Source organism: Typopeltis vanoorti, chromosome 10 (assembly GCF_054136105.1).
Source record: "Typopeltis vanoorti isolate ZY-2024b chromosome 10, IOZ_Tvanoo_1.0, whole genome shotgun sequence".
NCBI lineage: Eukaryota > Metazoa > Arthropoda > Arachnida > Uropygi > Thelyphonidae > Typopeltis > Typopeltis vanoorti.
In genome coordinates this window covers 132,612,580-132,628,102 of record NC_143558.1, presented here as the reverse complement: position 1 = coordinate 132,628,102, position 15,523 = coordinate 132,612,580, and the positions used below count along the sequence as shown (strand labels likewise).

The 15,523-nt window shown below is 36.6% G+C and overlaps 1 protein-coding gene across 1 annotated transcript in view; it reads left to right on the top strand.

Annotated features, from left to right (window-relative positions):
• Window positions 1–15,523, top strand: part of sac (sterile affecting ciliogenesis) — a 515,109-nt gene that overhangs the window by 70,293 nt on the left and 429,293 nt on the right. The window contains exon 3 of the mRNA XM_090399395.1: window positions 3,694–3,782. Coding sequence (XP_090255521.1) covers window positions 3,694–3,782 — 89 coding nt within the window. The remainder of the gene's footprint in view (window positions 1–3,693; window positions 3,783–15,523) is intronic.

The window sequence follows — 15,523 nt, the reverse complement described above, 5'->3', positions numbered from 1 at the left end:
TGTATGCAACTCTCCATCTCCACCACTACACTGAACCTGTACTACCAATAACTCACATCAATGCCCTCTACCGTCCACCTCAGCTAGGATTTTTTGTCTGTAAATTGCTTGTGTTCTGAAGGGCCGATTTGTTTGTATATAAGATGAAAAACCTGAGTTTCCGGGAGAAAAAACCGTACTACCTCCATATGAGATTGGCTAACTCACTTTCAATTGAAAAAGTCCATATAAAGATTCCTCCTGTCATGATGGGAATCGAACTTAGGCCTTTTTCCAATCAAATGGAGCAACGTACCGTCGCTCTTCCAGTTGCACTACGGAGGCGCTTATTTAAAAATAATAGTCTTTCTTTGAATATTTCCTGCATATTTATATAATTCTGAACTGAACTTATATTCTCCAGGTGATTTTCCAGTTCTTGTTTCTTTCAGGCTGATATCTAATTCTTCTTTAGTTATTTTCTTTTTATTTTCATGAAATGTTTGCCAGTTATCTTTTTTAAAATATTTATCTATCCACAATTCTGTATAGAATTTAGAAATTCTTCTAATTTCAATTCGGTGTTTAATTTTATGTTTTCTATAGTATATGTTCTTAAATGTTTCAAAATCTTATATACATTTGGTCTTATTTTATATAAATCATGTTCTAAATCAGAAACAAATTTGTTCCATGATTCTCCATGTCTTTTTCTGACTTCTCTTTTAGCTGTGGCTCTTATTTTATATTCTATTTCATCTTCTACTTTCATTTAGTGCTATATTTAGTATCTTTTTTATTAAATAGTAAACACTAAATTTAGTATTATTATATTAAATATAATATTTTAAAATATATAATATTAAATAGTAAACACTAATCAGGAAGTTTATATAAGATATCCATTTGTTTACTGATGATGCAAAGCTGAATAGAGCATTAGTCCATAAAAGTGTTGCAAGAAAGATCTTGCAGAATATTTTAAATTCATTAGTGAGATGGAGGGATTGCAAGCTGTATTTCACTTTGGAATGAGAAGATTACAAGCGATTTTACAGTGACAAAACTGGATTTGCAGGAAGTTGATGAGAGTATGGATTTGTGGGTGATATTGGACAGGGAGTTGAAGTTTAGAGGGTATATTGAATTAGTGTACAAAATGTCCACAGATCATCTTATTCTTTCTTTTAAGGTTACATGGTGATCAGCATTTATATTTATAAATTTAGGGACACAAAAACACGTGTTGAAAAGATTATTTTATTAATTAGTAAAATAATTAATAAAGCTGGGAAGGGTTGTTATTAATAGTGCAGATGTGGCAGCCTTGCAAAAGGATTTGAAATAGTATTGATGCTGATGTTTTGACCCCTGTATCGAGGTCATCATCAGAAGGATACATGCGTATAAGGAACCAAACTACGTGTTCTAGCCCTGTATACCGGTGAACTAAATCTACGTAGTTCATTAATGCTTTTTCCTAGCCTTGACCTCTTGCGATAAAAAAAAAAATTTAAATAAATAAATAAATAATATATATATATGTAATTAATTTTTTTAACTTGGGGATACTGTGTATTAGGGTTACCAAGTAATTTTATAAGCTTGGTTATTTAACTCCTAATCCCAAGTATGCAAACAATTAAGTTTGCGCCTGAAACATAGTTCAAGTCTAAAGATGGTACAACACCAGGGCAACTCATTGTAAAGGTAGGTAAAGCTCTGATCACTATTCTTAGTATTTTCCCATAATATAAAGCACATCTCACTAAAAGATGTATATTGCAATGCATTATGGGTGTGGTCACTACCCAGACTGGTTACAACCTTTTTTGAGGTCTCCTCAGTGAGTAGCTAGACCCTAAATACCAAGGTTTTAGTAATACAGAGCCTTATTACCTTTACCTATAGAAGTTGCTGCTAGGTATTTTTATTTTTAATAAGAATCTCTGGAGGAGATATGGATGTAATTATTTTTTTTTAACTTGGGGGTACTGTATGTTAGGGTTACCAAGTAATTTTATAAGCTTGGTTATTTAACTCCTAATCCCAAGTATGCAAACAATTAAGTTTGCACCTGAAACATAGTTATAAAAGTACTTGGTAACCCTAATATACAGTATCCCCAAGTTAAAAAATTAATTACATCTATATTTCCTCCAGAGATTCTTATTAAAAATAAAAACACCTTGCAGCAACTTCTATAGGTAAAGTTGATAAGGCTCTGTATTACTAAAACCTTGGTATTTAGGGTCTAGCTACTCACTGAGGAGACCTCAAAAAAGGTTGAAACCGGTCTGAGTAGTGACCACACCCATAATGCATTGCAATATACATCTTTTAGTGAGATGTGCTTTACATTATGGGAAAATACTAAGAATAGTGATCAGAGCTTTACCCACCTTTACAATGAGTTGCCCTGGTGTTGTACCATCTTCAGACTTGAACTATATTTCAGGCACAAACTTAATTATTTGCATACTTGGGATTAGGAGTTAAATAACCAAGCTTATAAAATTACTTGGTAACCCTAATATATATATATATTATTTTTTATTTTATTATTTATTATTATTATTATTATTTTATCGCTAGAGGTCAGGCTAGGAAAAATGATTAATTAACTACTTAGATTTAGTTTACCGGTATACAGGGGTAGAGCATGTAGCTTGGTTCCTTATACGCATGTATCCTTCTGATGATGACCTCGATAAAGGGGTCGAAACGTCAAGTGTTATTTTATTAAGAATTAATAAAATAATCTTTTCAACACGTGTGTTTTTGTGTCCCTAAATTTATAAATATGAAAGATCATCTAATTGTTGAACACTAAGAATCAGTGATAAGATTTTTATCCCTTCTTCTCTTATAAGGCTTCAAAACACATCTGGGCTACTTGCATTGATGTAGAATATTCCCTGTGAGGATAGATTTAAGATTTCTCTATTACAAATGTTAGTGGATAGGAGGAAAAGAGGGACATAATAGAAACATTTAAGATACCAGGGCCTAATAGTATTGATGATGAAGAAATTTTTCAGTGTATCGCAAGAATGCAAAGAACAAAAGATCATATCTGGAAATTGTATATATATATTTTTATTATTTTTTATTTTATTATTTATTTATTTATTATTATTATTTATTTATTTTTTTTTATCGCTGTGTTCAGTAAGGATGTGAGGATTAGATTTTTTTCATTCAGTGAGTAACAAAGAAATGGATTGGGTTGCCAGAGGCAGTTATGAATGTGTTGTCTGATGTAACAGATAAGCTTAGGTGTTGACAGTTATTCATGACTTATTTTTAGTGGTATTAACAACACCAAAGAATTTTATCTAAAGATGTTTTATTAACTACTTATATTTTGATGAATTTCAAATCAGCATCATTAGAGCACAACACAGCTTGTATATGCGACAGTGAGTAAGTGAAACAATATATTGTAATGGACAAAAGATCTAAAGTCCTATTTCAGCACCTTCTAATGTTGTAAAAAAAAACAACATTACAGCTATGTGCAAGTTGCTCTTAAGATAACAGTCTCCCGAATTTTTGGTAAATTAATGCAACCATATGTGTTCAGATATTTTTTACATGAGGAATTAACTGTGAATGTGAAAGTTTATTAAAGTTGTTTGCAAACTTTTGGAAAAACATCAATAATAATAATAATAATAGCTTAATATAAATATAATAAACTGTGTTTTGCAGCTCTTTTTCCCAAAGTCGTATGAACCAAAAATACAAATTCCATTTATCACACCACCTGGTTTCTGCCCTAGAAGAATTGCTCTTGAAAGGTAAATGTAAATGTTTTGTTAAGTTGAAACAAAAAGTTATTTCAAATGTATTTCATTAATGACCTAAAAATGCAGCTGGGGATCTTGCAGGAAAGTAGTCTTTTTTAAATTTTTTTTTTTTAAATTTCTGGTAATAATATTATGTTAGATTTCCTTAGTCACTCATTGTGGAAGTTCTTTCTGATGATAACAACATATGCCATAATACTTTTCCATGATCTCTTTAACCAATGGAGTTCTTATAGTTCTCCTCTGGTATCACTTTCTCCAAAAAATTTGTTCTTTCATCACTCTTTTTTTTTTTTTCTATCATTCTTTGTGAAGGATCTTCTCACCTGCATGTTAATGCAACTCATTGGAAGTAGGTCTGTGGAGTGAACCTTATGAGAATAAGTTGAAAATTTGTAGGTCACAGAAATTGGTAGACAGGCTTTATATGATTGAGACATACAAATTACTGAAGGATTTTTACAAGATTAATGTAGAGGAAATTTTTCAGAACTTGATGAGCATGGTGACTATTTTACAAGGTGTTTCTTCTTCTCCCATAGTCCTAAATGGACCGTTGGGTCATTCATGGCTGGTAGGTGATAGTGTTGGTTAGCCTCCTCCAGTCATCTCGGTCTCTTGTTCGTGATGTCAGTTGAGAAAGGGAGGAATTTGCCCATTTTTTGATCCTATCAGTCCAGTTTAATCGAGGGCGGCCCCTAACCCTTGGTCCCAGAACGATTCCTTCTAGTGCATGCTTTGGAATACCGTTAGCCCTCTCCACATGTCCGAACCATTTCATCTGCCCTCTTCTGATGACTGTCAGAATATTTTCCCTTTTTCTCCCGTCTATTGAATCAATCAGTTTTCGGACATTTTCATTGGTTTCATGAGCTGCTACACTGCTCACAAAACCAATGAAAATTTCCGAAAGGGATTCTCAAAAGTCTTCTGTAAGTTTTCATTTCAAAAGACAGGAGTCTTCTCTCATCTTCCTTCAATAAAGTCCAGGCCTCACAACCATACAAGAGGACAGAATTCACCAAGGTGTCAATTAGTCTTTGTCTGGTTATGAATGCTATTCTGTTATCTTCCCACAAATCTTCCCACAAAAAATCCATTAAGCCTCCAACATGATGTCCTCACAGCACTTAAGCCTCTACACACGGGTTTTAACTTTTGTAAGGCCACGGTTGCCTTAGCAATTCGGTATTTAATGTCAGTTTTTGAATGACCATCTTGACTCAGCGTGCTTCCTAGATAAGTGAACTTGTTTACATTCTCAATTTGTTTATTGCCAATTTGTATCTTTAAGAATTTAATGTCTGATTTTGAGGTTATCATTGTTTTTGTTTTTTGTAGGTTTATGTATAATCCATATTTTTTTAATGTTCCAAAAATGCGCTGGTTATCTCTTGTAATTCTTCTTCACTTTCTGCCAGAAGATCAATATCATCTGCAAAATGTAAGGTATTTATTCTTAGTCCACCAACTGCTATTCCAATGTCATATTCATAAAGAACTTCATTTATGACATATTCCAGAAAACAAATTAAAAGAAAAGGGGACAAGATGCATCCCTCTCTGACCCCCTGTTCTTCCCGGAATGATTCACTGCTGGAATTTTTAATTTCAGTTCTCATATCAGATGAGGAATAAAGCGATTTAATAATACTAATGATTTTGTTGTCAATACCATAATGTTCTAGAATCTTCCATAATGCCTCGTGTCATATTGAGTCAAAAGCTTTTTGAAGGTCTAAAAAGTTGTGACAGATTATTTTGTTATGTTCTATATATTTTTTTGCCTGAAATCTTGTCTGAAAACCAGGAGCAATCTCTTGAAAATAGTAACATGGAACGTCAGGAATTAGAAGTGATGAAGGCTGATATTGCAGGTATCAGTGAAGCGAGGTGGACAGATACAGGCATAATAAGAAGAAAAAATCACACTATAATCTACTCTGGCAGTGACTTACATCTTAATGGAGTAGCGCTTGTTCTAAGTAATAGAATTGCAAAATTTCTACAGGGATATTGGCCCATAAATGACAGAATCATAACAGCCAAAATAACTGCACAACCATTCAACCTGTATGTTATCCAAGCATATGCGCCAACCCAAGATCGCCCAGATGAAGAGTTGGAACAATTTTTTGAAGACATCCAAACTGCAATCTCCAGTGCTAAGTCAGATGATGTTATTATAATGATTGGCAACCTAAATGCAAAAGTGGGCTCAGAAAAAATCTCATTTTGCATGGGAAACCAAGGGCTTGGAATCAGAAATGAAAGAGGTGAAAGATTAATTCAATTCTGTGAAACCAATGACCTCATAATTGCTAACACACTGTTTAAACATCCTCCCAAAAGACTGTATACCTGGAAAAGCCCTGGGGACATCTATAGAAACCAAATTGACTATATAATAATAAGCAAAAGATTCCGAAATGCAATAACACAAACAAAAACATATCCTGGAGCAAATATAGGATCGGACCACAACCCAGTGATTGCAAAAATCAAAATAAAACTTAAGATACCGATACCAATATCTGACAACAAGTCTGACACCACAACTCACACAGAAAATAGAACACCAATTGATGAAATTAACATGAACTGGCAAACATTCAAGAATAGCATCAGTGAAGCAGCTCCCACAATTAAAAAGGAAAAGGAATAAATCTTGGATGAATGAAAAAATACTGACGTTGATGGAACAAAGAAAAAAGTTAAAGAACAAACCTGAATATAAAAGCATGAATAAAGAAATAAAAAAAGAATGCAGGAAAGCCAAAGAGGAATAGATTAAATATAAATGTGTAGATATAGAAAACCTTGATAGAAAACACAGAAGCAGAGAAATGCATGAAAAGATCAGAGAAATGACAAGCAGGACAAATACAGCAAACCATGCAAGTGTCATTATAGACTCAGGAGACCATATTCGAATGGTTAAAAAAGAAATCATGGACATATTCTGAGACATAACTGCCTACAAAGGATACTTCTCACAGGAACTGTTGAGGGAAAGAGAAAGAGAGGAAGACAAAGACTGGAGTGGATGAAAAATATAGAAGACTGGACCTATCTCTCATATGAGGAATGCAGCAGAGAGGTGCAGAATAGGACATGGTGGAGACACATGGTAGTCAATCTCCTGGAGGGAGAAGACACCTGACAGGAGAGGATTTTTTTGCCTAGTATGTGTATTGTAAAGATATGGTCAATTGTACTTCTGGACTTCCGGAAACCTGCTTGTTGATCTGATAATCTGTTTTCTATTTTCTTTTTGATTCTTGACAATAGTGCTTTTAACAGGATTTTGCTTGGATGACTAATAAGACTTATTGTTCTATAGTTGCTACATTTATTGCTGTTTCCCTTTTTAGGAATAGGTACAAGGACAGAAGTTTGCCAATCAGAAGGCCAAGTCTCTGTGTTCCATACATCCTGGAATAAATTTAGTAAGGTGTCTGTGATGGTGTCACTTCCTTCACGTATCAGTTCCATTGTGACACCATCAATTCCCGGTGATTTTCCTATTTTTGAGGAGTTAACTGCTGCAATGACTTCTTTTAATATCGGGTAATCTCCTTCCTCTGAACCTCCTGGCAAAGTTCTGTGCAAAATATCATCAGTCCAGTTGCTTTGAAAAAGCTTGGTTGCATAACATTTCCATCTATCAACTATTTTCTGTGATAGGAGTTCCGTCTTCATCTTCTATGTTCCAATTAGTTGTAGTAAAAGGTTTGGTTAACTTATTGATAATTTGAAAAGCACGTTTAGAATTATTTTTATTTAAGTCCTCTTCTATATTTTTGCATTCATCCAATATCCATAAGTTTCTAGCATGTTTGATTTCTTTTTTAATAATCTTAGTAATATTTTTATACTGTTCTCTATCACTATGAGATTTCAAATATCTTCTTTTGTCGCATAGGTCCAAAATATTTTTGGTTATCCATGGTTTATTTATTTTCCTTTTGTATCCAAGGATTTCTTCAGCTGCCTCAGTTATCTTTTGTGAGACATATTTGATTTTAGATTCGATACTATTATATTTCTTGAAGCTTGTGTCAAAAATTTGTTTTAATTTGTATTTATATAGTATATTTATTTGGGGATCTTTTAACCTTTCTATATTATATCTTTTACGAGTTGATTTTGTAGGTAATCTACAAGATGTTAGTATTTAAAAAATATCAAAAATGAATTAAAATTGCAAAAAAAAAAGACTGAAAAATCCAACAAAAAAAATCTAAATTCTGTGTGAAAGAAAATCATAATGACTTTGCTAACATCTGAGGTCTCATTTCTAATATGAATGATTCACCATCACCTACTGACATCAAAACCAATATGTCATTCATTACTGAACCTTAGTTGTCATCTTCTTTGACTGCATTTCAGCTTTCCTTCCTACATTATCGGAAAGCTTATTAGTAATAATGCCAATGTGGTGTTAGTGATATATTAGTAATAATGGTAATAAGCTGAACAGATGGGCAAATGAACGGCGATATCAGTGTATTGCAACTAAATGTAAATTGCGAAATTTGGAATCCATCAATGTGAAATTGCATAATTTATTGGTAGATCTATACTAGAGGAAGTGGAAGAGACAACAAATCTTGAGGGTGATAGCCATTGAAAATTTGAAGATTCAGGGACATATTGCAAATGTGATTCTTTCTACAATACTGAGAAGGACTTTGACCAATAAACATAAAAGAATAGTTATTTCATTGTGTAAAGCTCTGATCAGGCCACGTCAGGATTATTGTGCGCTGATCTTGATCACTGAGATTTGTGAAGATGATAAATTAACCTTGAATAGGATACAGAGGCAGATAATTTATTTATTTATTTATTCTTATGGCAAAAGGAATACAAAACAGCTACAGGTCAATGTCTCCAGTCTGGAAAGCCAATCCAAGTCTTCATCTGTCACCTTGTGGATGTCTTGTAGGCCACCACAATGAAATTGGTGCCTTGGGCAATCGTTCACAATATGAGTAATCGTCTGAGGCACAGGAGAACAATCACAATAAGGGTGGTCTAACAGCCTCCATTTATTTAGTAGGTAGCCACATCTGCCCTGGTTAGTTCTGATCCTGTTGATTGATGAACAAATCTTCCTAGGAAGAGCAAAACCAGGCTGCAGAGCACAGGGATCTTCCACCAGGAAGCCGTTTGTTGGGAGATTGTTGGACCAGTATTCTCTCCACATAATAATAATAATCATATGATAATACACGATCGTGAGTCCTCTTTATGGGGAGGTATGGCACCATCTCAGTCCCCCCAAATTTTATCCAGGGTCCAGAACCGGCATGGCTGACGAATCAGACCTATGGCTATGTCGGTATTCCTGACTGTAATCCATGTGTGTTCACTGGACTGGTTTGCCTGCTTGCAGAATGAAAAACCTCAGATAAACTGGTGGAAAAACCCTGCTGTCCATGCCCAAGATCGGCTAACTTGGCTATGGCTGAGGAAGATCCTTAAGCTCCTTGCGTCTTTGACAGGAAGCAAACCTAGGACACTCCTTCCCCAGGCATATGGTTATGAAGTGCATAGTCACTAGGCTAACCGCACGGACATCTCTCCACATGTCAGGTGTTGATGGCAGGGCAGCTGAAGGAAGTTCGTCCATGGACCAGAAAGGATTTCTAGATTTTAGGCAAAGACTAGGTGGATTTACGAGGGTCTGATGCAGGGGCAGGAGTGGGTTGCTCATTGCTTTATTAAATTCTTTAATCGAGGCTTGTCTTCTCCTTATGTTTGGTGGAGCAATGTTAGATAGGACAGGCAGCTAGGAGAGAGGGATTGCTTCTTGCTGTCCCACTAATTGTGTGCATGGTAGAGTTTAGCTGGGTGTCTATAATGTTAGTGTGTGCACTTCTTTACCAGACAGGGACACAATATTCAGCTGCAGAGAATGAGAGGGCTAGTGCAGACGACCTTAGGACTTCTGCACCACAACCCCAGATTGTTCCAGCAAGCCTTGAAATGATATTATTATTATTATTATGGGCGACTCCAAGGAGTCCTTAGACTCATTGAGGGAGACCCTAAACATCATATCCATCAACTATTCGACATTCACACAGTATCTATCATACTTTGCCTTAAATTCATTCACTGTCATAGCACCCACAACAGACTCTGGCAGCTTATTCCACTCATTCACCACTCTAAAAGTAAAAAACCCAGCTCTAACACCCGTACTAACCACACTCTTGCCCAGTTTCCATGGATGTCCCCCCAGTCCTCCCACCACCAGTCCTGTTCTCAAAAATATCCTCTGAATTAATCCTATAGAAACCCTTCAGCAATTTGAATGTCTCAATCTTATCTCCTCTTTTCCGTCTATCAACCAATTTCTGCAACCCACAAATCTTCAACCTGTTTTCATAAGGTTCATTCCATAGCCTGTTATAATCTTGGTCACTCGCCTCTGGATCCTCTCAACCTCCTTCCCATCAAGAAGAAACCTAGGTGACCAGATCTGGGCACAGTAATCAAGATGAGGTCTTATCAAGGCTTGATACAGAGGAACAATAACTTGCTTATCTTTATGTTGTTTCTCATTTTAATTTTGTTGGAGAGGTTGGTGATGCACCTTTTCTAGGTTAGGCTTCTGTTCAGGCTCACTCCACGGTATTTCGGGTGAGGATCGTGTTGTACCATCTTTCCACAGAAAGAAAGGTTGTGGTGTTGATTTGCCTCTGCATTATTCAGGTGAAATACTGTGGACACAGCTTTTGTTGGATTTGGCTTCAAGTACCACTGCTTGAAGTACTCTTCTAGGATGTTCAGGTCTGTATTCAAGGTTGATTCCAGGTTGGCAAAGGAGGTAGATTGATGTAGGATCACTAGGTCATCAATGTACATATACTTGCTTTAGCTGGTATGTGGTAAGTCGTATACATAGATGTTAAAGAGTAAAGGAGATAACTCAGAGCTCTGTGGGAGATCGTTGTGAAGGAATCAGGGCCTGCTCTTTTTTCCGCCAATATAGCCCTGATCTTTCTGTTGGAGAGAATGGATTCAAAAGGCTGGAAAGTTTTTTTACACCTTATGATAATTTCATTGACCTGATGTTAGGTCAATGAAAGTGGCTCTTGATTTATGATTCTTCTGGAAGCCTGCTTCAATCTGTGTTATCAGGGCCAGGATCTGGTCACAGCAACTTCTTCCCGGCCTGAAGCCAGCTTGTTCAATCGGGAGGTCTCTTTTGATGTGTGGTGAAATTCTTTTATGGAGAATTCTTTCAAAGAGCTTAAAGGTGGAGCAAAGCAAGGAGATAGGTCATAGATTTTTGATATCATTTGGATCTTTCCCTGCTTTGGGCATGGCAATTATTTTGGCTTCCTGCCACAGATTTGGTGGTTTTCCAGTCATTATCATTTTTGAGAAAAGGGCAGCTAGCCATGTTTGGCCTTGTTGACCGAGATGTTTTTGAAACTCGGGGAGGATACCATCCACTCCTACAGCCTTGCCATTCTTGGTGAGTTTTAAGGCTACCTATACCTCTTCCTGAGGTACAGGTAGCCTTCCTGGTGACCAGAGCCTAGAATTAAATGAACAAAATGCATCATTAGATATAAATATGAACGGAATAACAAAAATGGAAATTACAAAAGCAATAACTCAGATCAAAACAGGTAAAGCACTGGGAGCAGATAACATACCAGGCGATATACTAAAAGCAAATCCAAAACTTATAGCAGAGATATTATATCTCTTACTAAATGAGATATGGCAGAAAGAAGAGTGGCCTAAGGAATGGAATACTAGATTACTGGTTAAATTACCCAAAAAAGAGAACCTATCTGAATGCAAAAATTGGAGAGGTATAACATTGCTGAGTGTTGTAAGTAAAATACTAGCAAGGATAATACTAGAAAGAATCAAAATAGAAAGAGAAAAACAACTAAGACCAGAACAGGCAGGATTTAGAGCCAATAGATCATGCACTGACCACATTGCTACGTTATGAATTATCATAGAACAGTCATTGGAATGGCAGCCAAGCTTATATTTAAATTTTATCAATTTTGAACAAGCTTTCGACAGTATAAACAGATCTTCACTATGGAAATTACTTAGAAATTGTGGACTCCCAGAAAAAATAATAAGAATAATTAAAAAAATGAAGATTTTGAAATTAAAGCACTACATGGAAATACCCTCTCAGAACCATTTAAAACAAAGACAGGAGTAAGGCAAGGTTGTATACTCTCCCGTACTTCTTCTTCTGCAGCTTCTCCCACTTAAGTGGGGTCACTGTTGATGATGAGTCTCCTCCACATTCTCCTGTCTTGGGCTGTCACCATATCCAAGTTCTTCATCCTCAAGTCCTCTTCTACCAGCTCCCTCCATCTCGTCTTTGGCCACCCACGCTTCCTCCTTTCTTGCACATCCATCTGCATGACCTTTCTTCCCACATATTCGTCCTCCTTCCTCATCACATGACCAAACCATCTCAGCCTTGCCTCCTGTATCTTCGCTCCTAAGTTCGTAACTTTCACTGTTCCTCTCACATTGTCATTTCTCAAACGATCCTTTCTGGTCACACCGCACATCCACCTAAGCATTCTCATCTCTGCTACTTCCATCCTGCTGATGTTATTTTTCCTCAGGGCCACAGTTTCCATAGCATACGTCATAGCTGGCCTCACTACTGTCCTATAGATTTTGCCTTTCAGATTGATCGGCACCCTCTTATCACATAACACTCCAGCCATCTCCCTCCAGTTCCTCCAACCTAATTGTATCCTGCTTCCCACTTCCTTCTCAGCTCCTCCATCTTCTTCCACTGTTGAACCTAAGTATCTAAAGTCCCTCACCTTCCTGATAACATTTCCTTCCAACTCCAAATCTGTCTCCTGGCCACCGCCTACTGTGCAACACATATACTCTGTCTTACTTCTGCTCAGTCTCATACCTCTCTCTTCCAGTACTTTACTCCATCTTTCCAGTTTAGTTCCCACTTCTTGAATCTGCACACAGCAAGATGTCATCTGCATACAACATTGTCCAAGGCACATCTTCTCTCACCTCCTCCGTCACTACCTCCATCACAATATTAAACAGAAATGGACTTAATGCTGACCCTTGATGCAAGCCAACTGTTACTTGAAAGCTTTCTGTCTGTCCCAGACAAGTCCGAACTTGTCTTCACATTTCTGTACATCTCCTGCACCAACCTGACATATTTCTCCGGAACCTTCTTCTCCCTCAGACACCTCCAGACTTCTTGCCTTGGCACTCTATCATATGCTTTCTCCAGATCAATAAATGCCAGATGTAGCTCCCATCATTTCTCTCAAAACTTTTCCATCATCTGCCATAACCCAAAGATAGCATCTGTTATTGATCTACCAGCATGAAGCCAAATTGTTCCTTTGCAATCTCTACCTCCTTCCTCAATCTTCCATCAAGAACCCTTTCTAGGATTTTCATTGTGTGGGACAACTTTATTCCTCTATAATTCTTTATTCCTCTATACTCTCCCCTACTATATTTTTAATTGTCGTAGACTGGGTGATAAGAAGAGTATCTCATGGAAATACAGGATTACAATGGTTACTTCAAAACCAACTCCACGATCTAGATTTTGCAGATGATATCTGCTTACTTTCACAGAAGCATCAGCATATAGAACAAAAAACAACAACACTTGTAGAAACAGCCAAAAAAATTGGTCTTAGGATAAATAAAAATAAAACAATGTTGATGAAAATAAATGCAAAACAAAATAAACAAATAACAATATAAGAAATACCACTTAAAGAAGTAGAACAATTCAGGAAGTCCTTGGTTCAATAGTATCAATAAAAGGAGGAACTACTGAAGATATAAATAGAAGGAAACAGTTGGCTTATTCAACTTTCAACCAACTTAGAAATATTTGGAAATACAAGAATTAAAATGAGAATATTTAACTCAAATGTAAAGGCAATACTAATGTATGAAACTTGGATGTTAAACAAAAAGATAGTTAACAGTGCCCAGATCTTCCTGAACAAGCGTTTAAGAATGATACTGGGAATATATTGGCAAAACAAATATCAAACGGAGAATCATGGCAGAGAACAAACCAGAAACCCATGTTGCAACAGATACGTGAAGGGAAATGGAGATGGTTGGGGCATGTGTTGAGGAAACAAGATAAAATAATAGTAAAACAGCCTCTAGATTGGAATCCACAGGCCAAGAGAAACATGGAAAACAACAATACTGAAAGAAATAACAAATATTAATAAAAACTGGAACCAAATAAAAGCAGAAGCGAAAAACAGAGTCTTATGGAAAATGGTGGTGGAAGACCTATGCTCCCAGGTGGAGTGAAGAGGATTAAGTAAGTTAGTACCTCTTCCTGAGATACTGGGTGTACAAGTTCAGGATGCTCAGGGCCTGTCTTCAGGATTTGTCTCATGGAAGATTGCAAAGTAATTTACCTGATAGAGCTGGAACGTATCTTGGAGGTTTTCAATAAATGATTAGCCATTTTGATCAGGAGTTATCTCTATTGTTTTGTGTTGTTGGTTCTTCCCCATCTAATTTTCTCAGAGGTGACCAGCTTTTCTGGCTAGATGTGGTGAAATTGAGTTCATGGATGGTTGGAACCATCTTTCCTTTCTGTTTTTATCCAGCATTGCTATGAGCTCCTTAGTAACAGTTGGGTCTTCAGTCACTTCGTATTTGGTTAAAAGTTCCTCAGTTTTTCTTCTCCAGCATGGAATGTAGAGGCTTTGGCTGCAGTTTTGATTAGTTTAACAAATATTGGATAGCAATTAGGGGTAGGTGGAATTATTATTATTATTATTATTATTATTTAAATATAAAGAACCAATAGGCTTCATTTCAGCGATATAAACATTGTTTAATTTAAATAATTATTATTATTATTATTTCGGACAACTCCAAGGAGTCGACAGTCTCATCGAGGGAGGCCCTGACATCATGTCAAACACAACTATTCTACATTCACACAGTATCTATCATACCTCACCTTGAACCCCTTGGTCATAGCACCCACAACAGACTCTGGCAGCTTATTCCACTCATTTACCACTTTCCAAGTAAAAAACCTAACTCTAAACACCCCTGTTAACCACATTCTTGCCCAGCTTCCATGTATGGCCCCTAGTCCTCCCACCACCAGTCCTATTCTCAAAAATATTCTTCTGGATTAATCTTATAGAAACCCCTCAGTAATTTCAATGTCTCAATCATATGACCCCTTTTCCACCTATCAATCAATTTTTGCAACCCACAAATCTTCAATCTGTTCTCATAAGGTTCATTCCACAGACCTGCCACCATCTTGGTCACTCGTCTCTGGATCCTCTACACATCCTCCCCATCAGGAAGAAACCCTACCACCCATAACTGGGCACAGTAGTCCAGATGGGGTCTTATGAAGGCTCGATATAGAGGAACAATAACTTGTTTGTCTCTGCGTGTTAAAGTATTTCTCAGTAACCAAGTGATTTGATGAGCTGATTTAGCCACTTTTGCAATGTGCCCCCTAAACTTCAACTCCCTATCCTCCAACACTCCCAAATCTCTGGCTTCATCAATCTCCTGGAGTACGGTTCCACCAATGTGATATACTGCTGCTAATCTTTTCACTCCAAAATGCATAACCTTACACTTTGCCACATTAAATTGACATCCATTTTCCTTAGCCCAGTCGTCCAAACTATCCAAATCATCCTGCAAAATTTTGACAT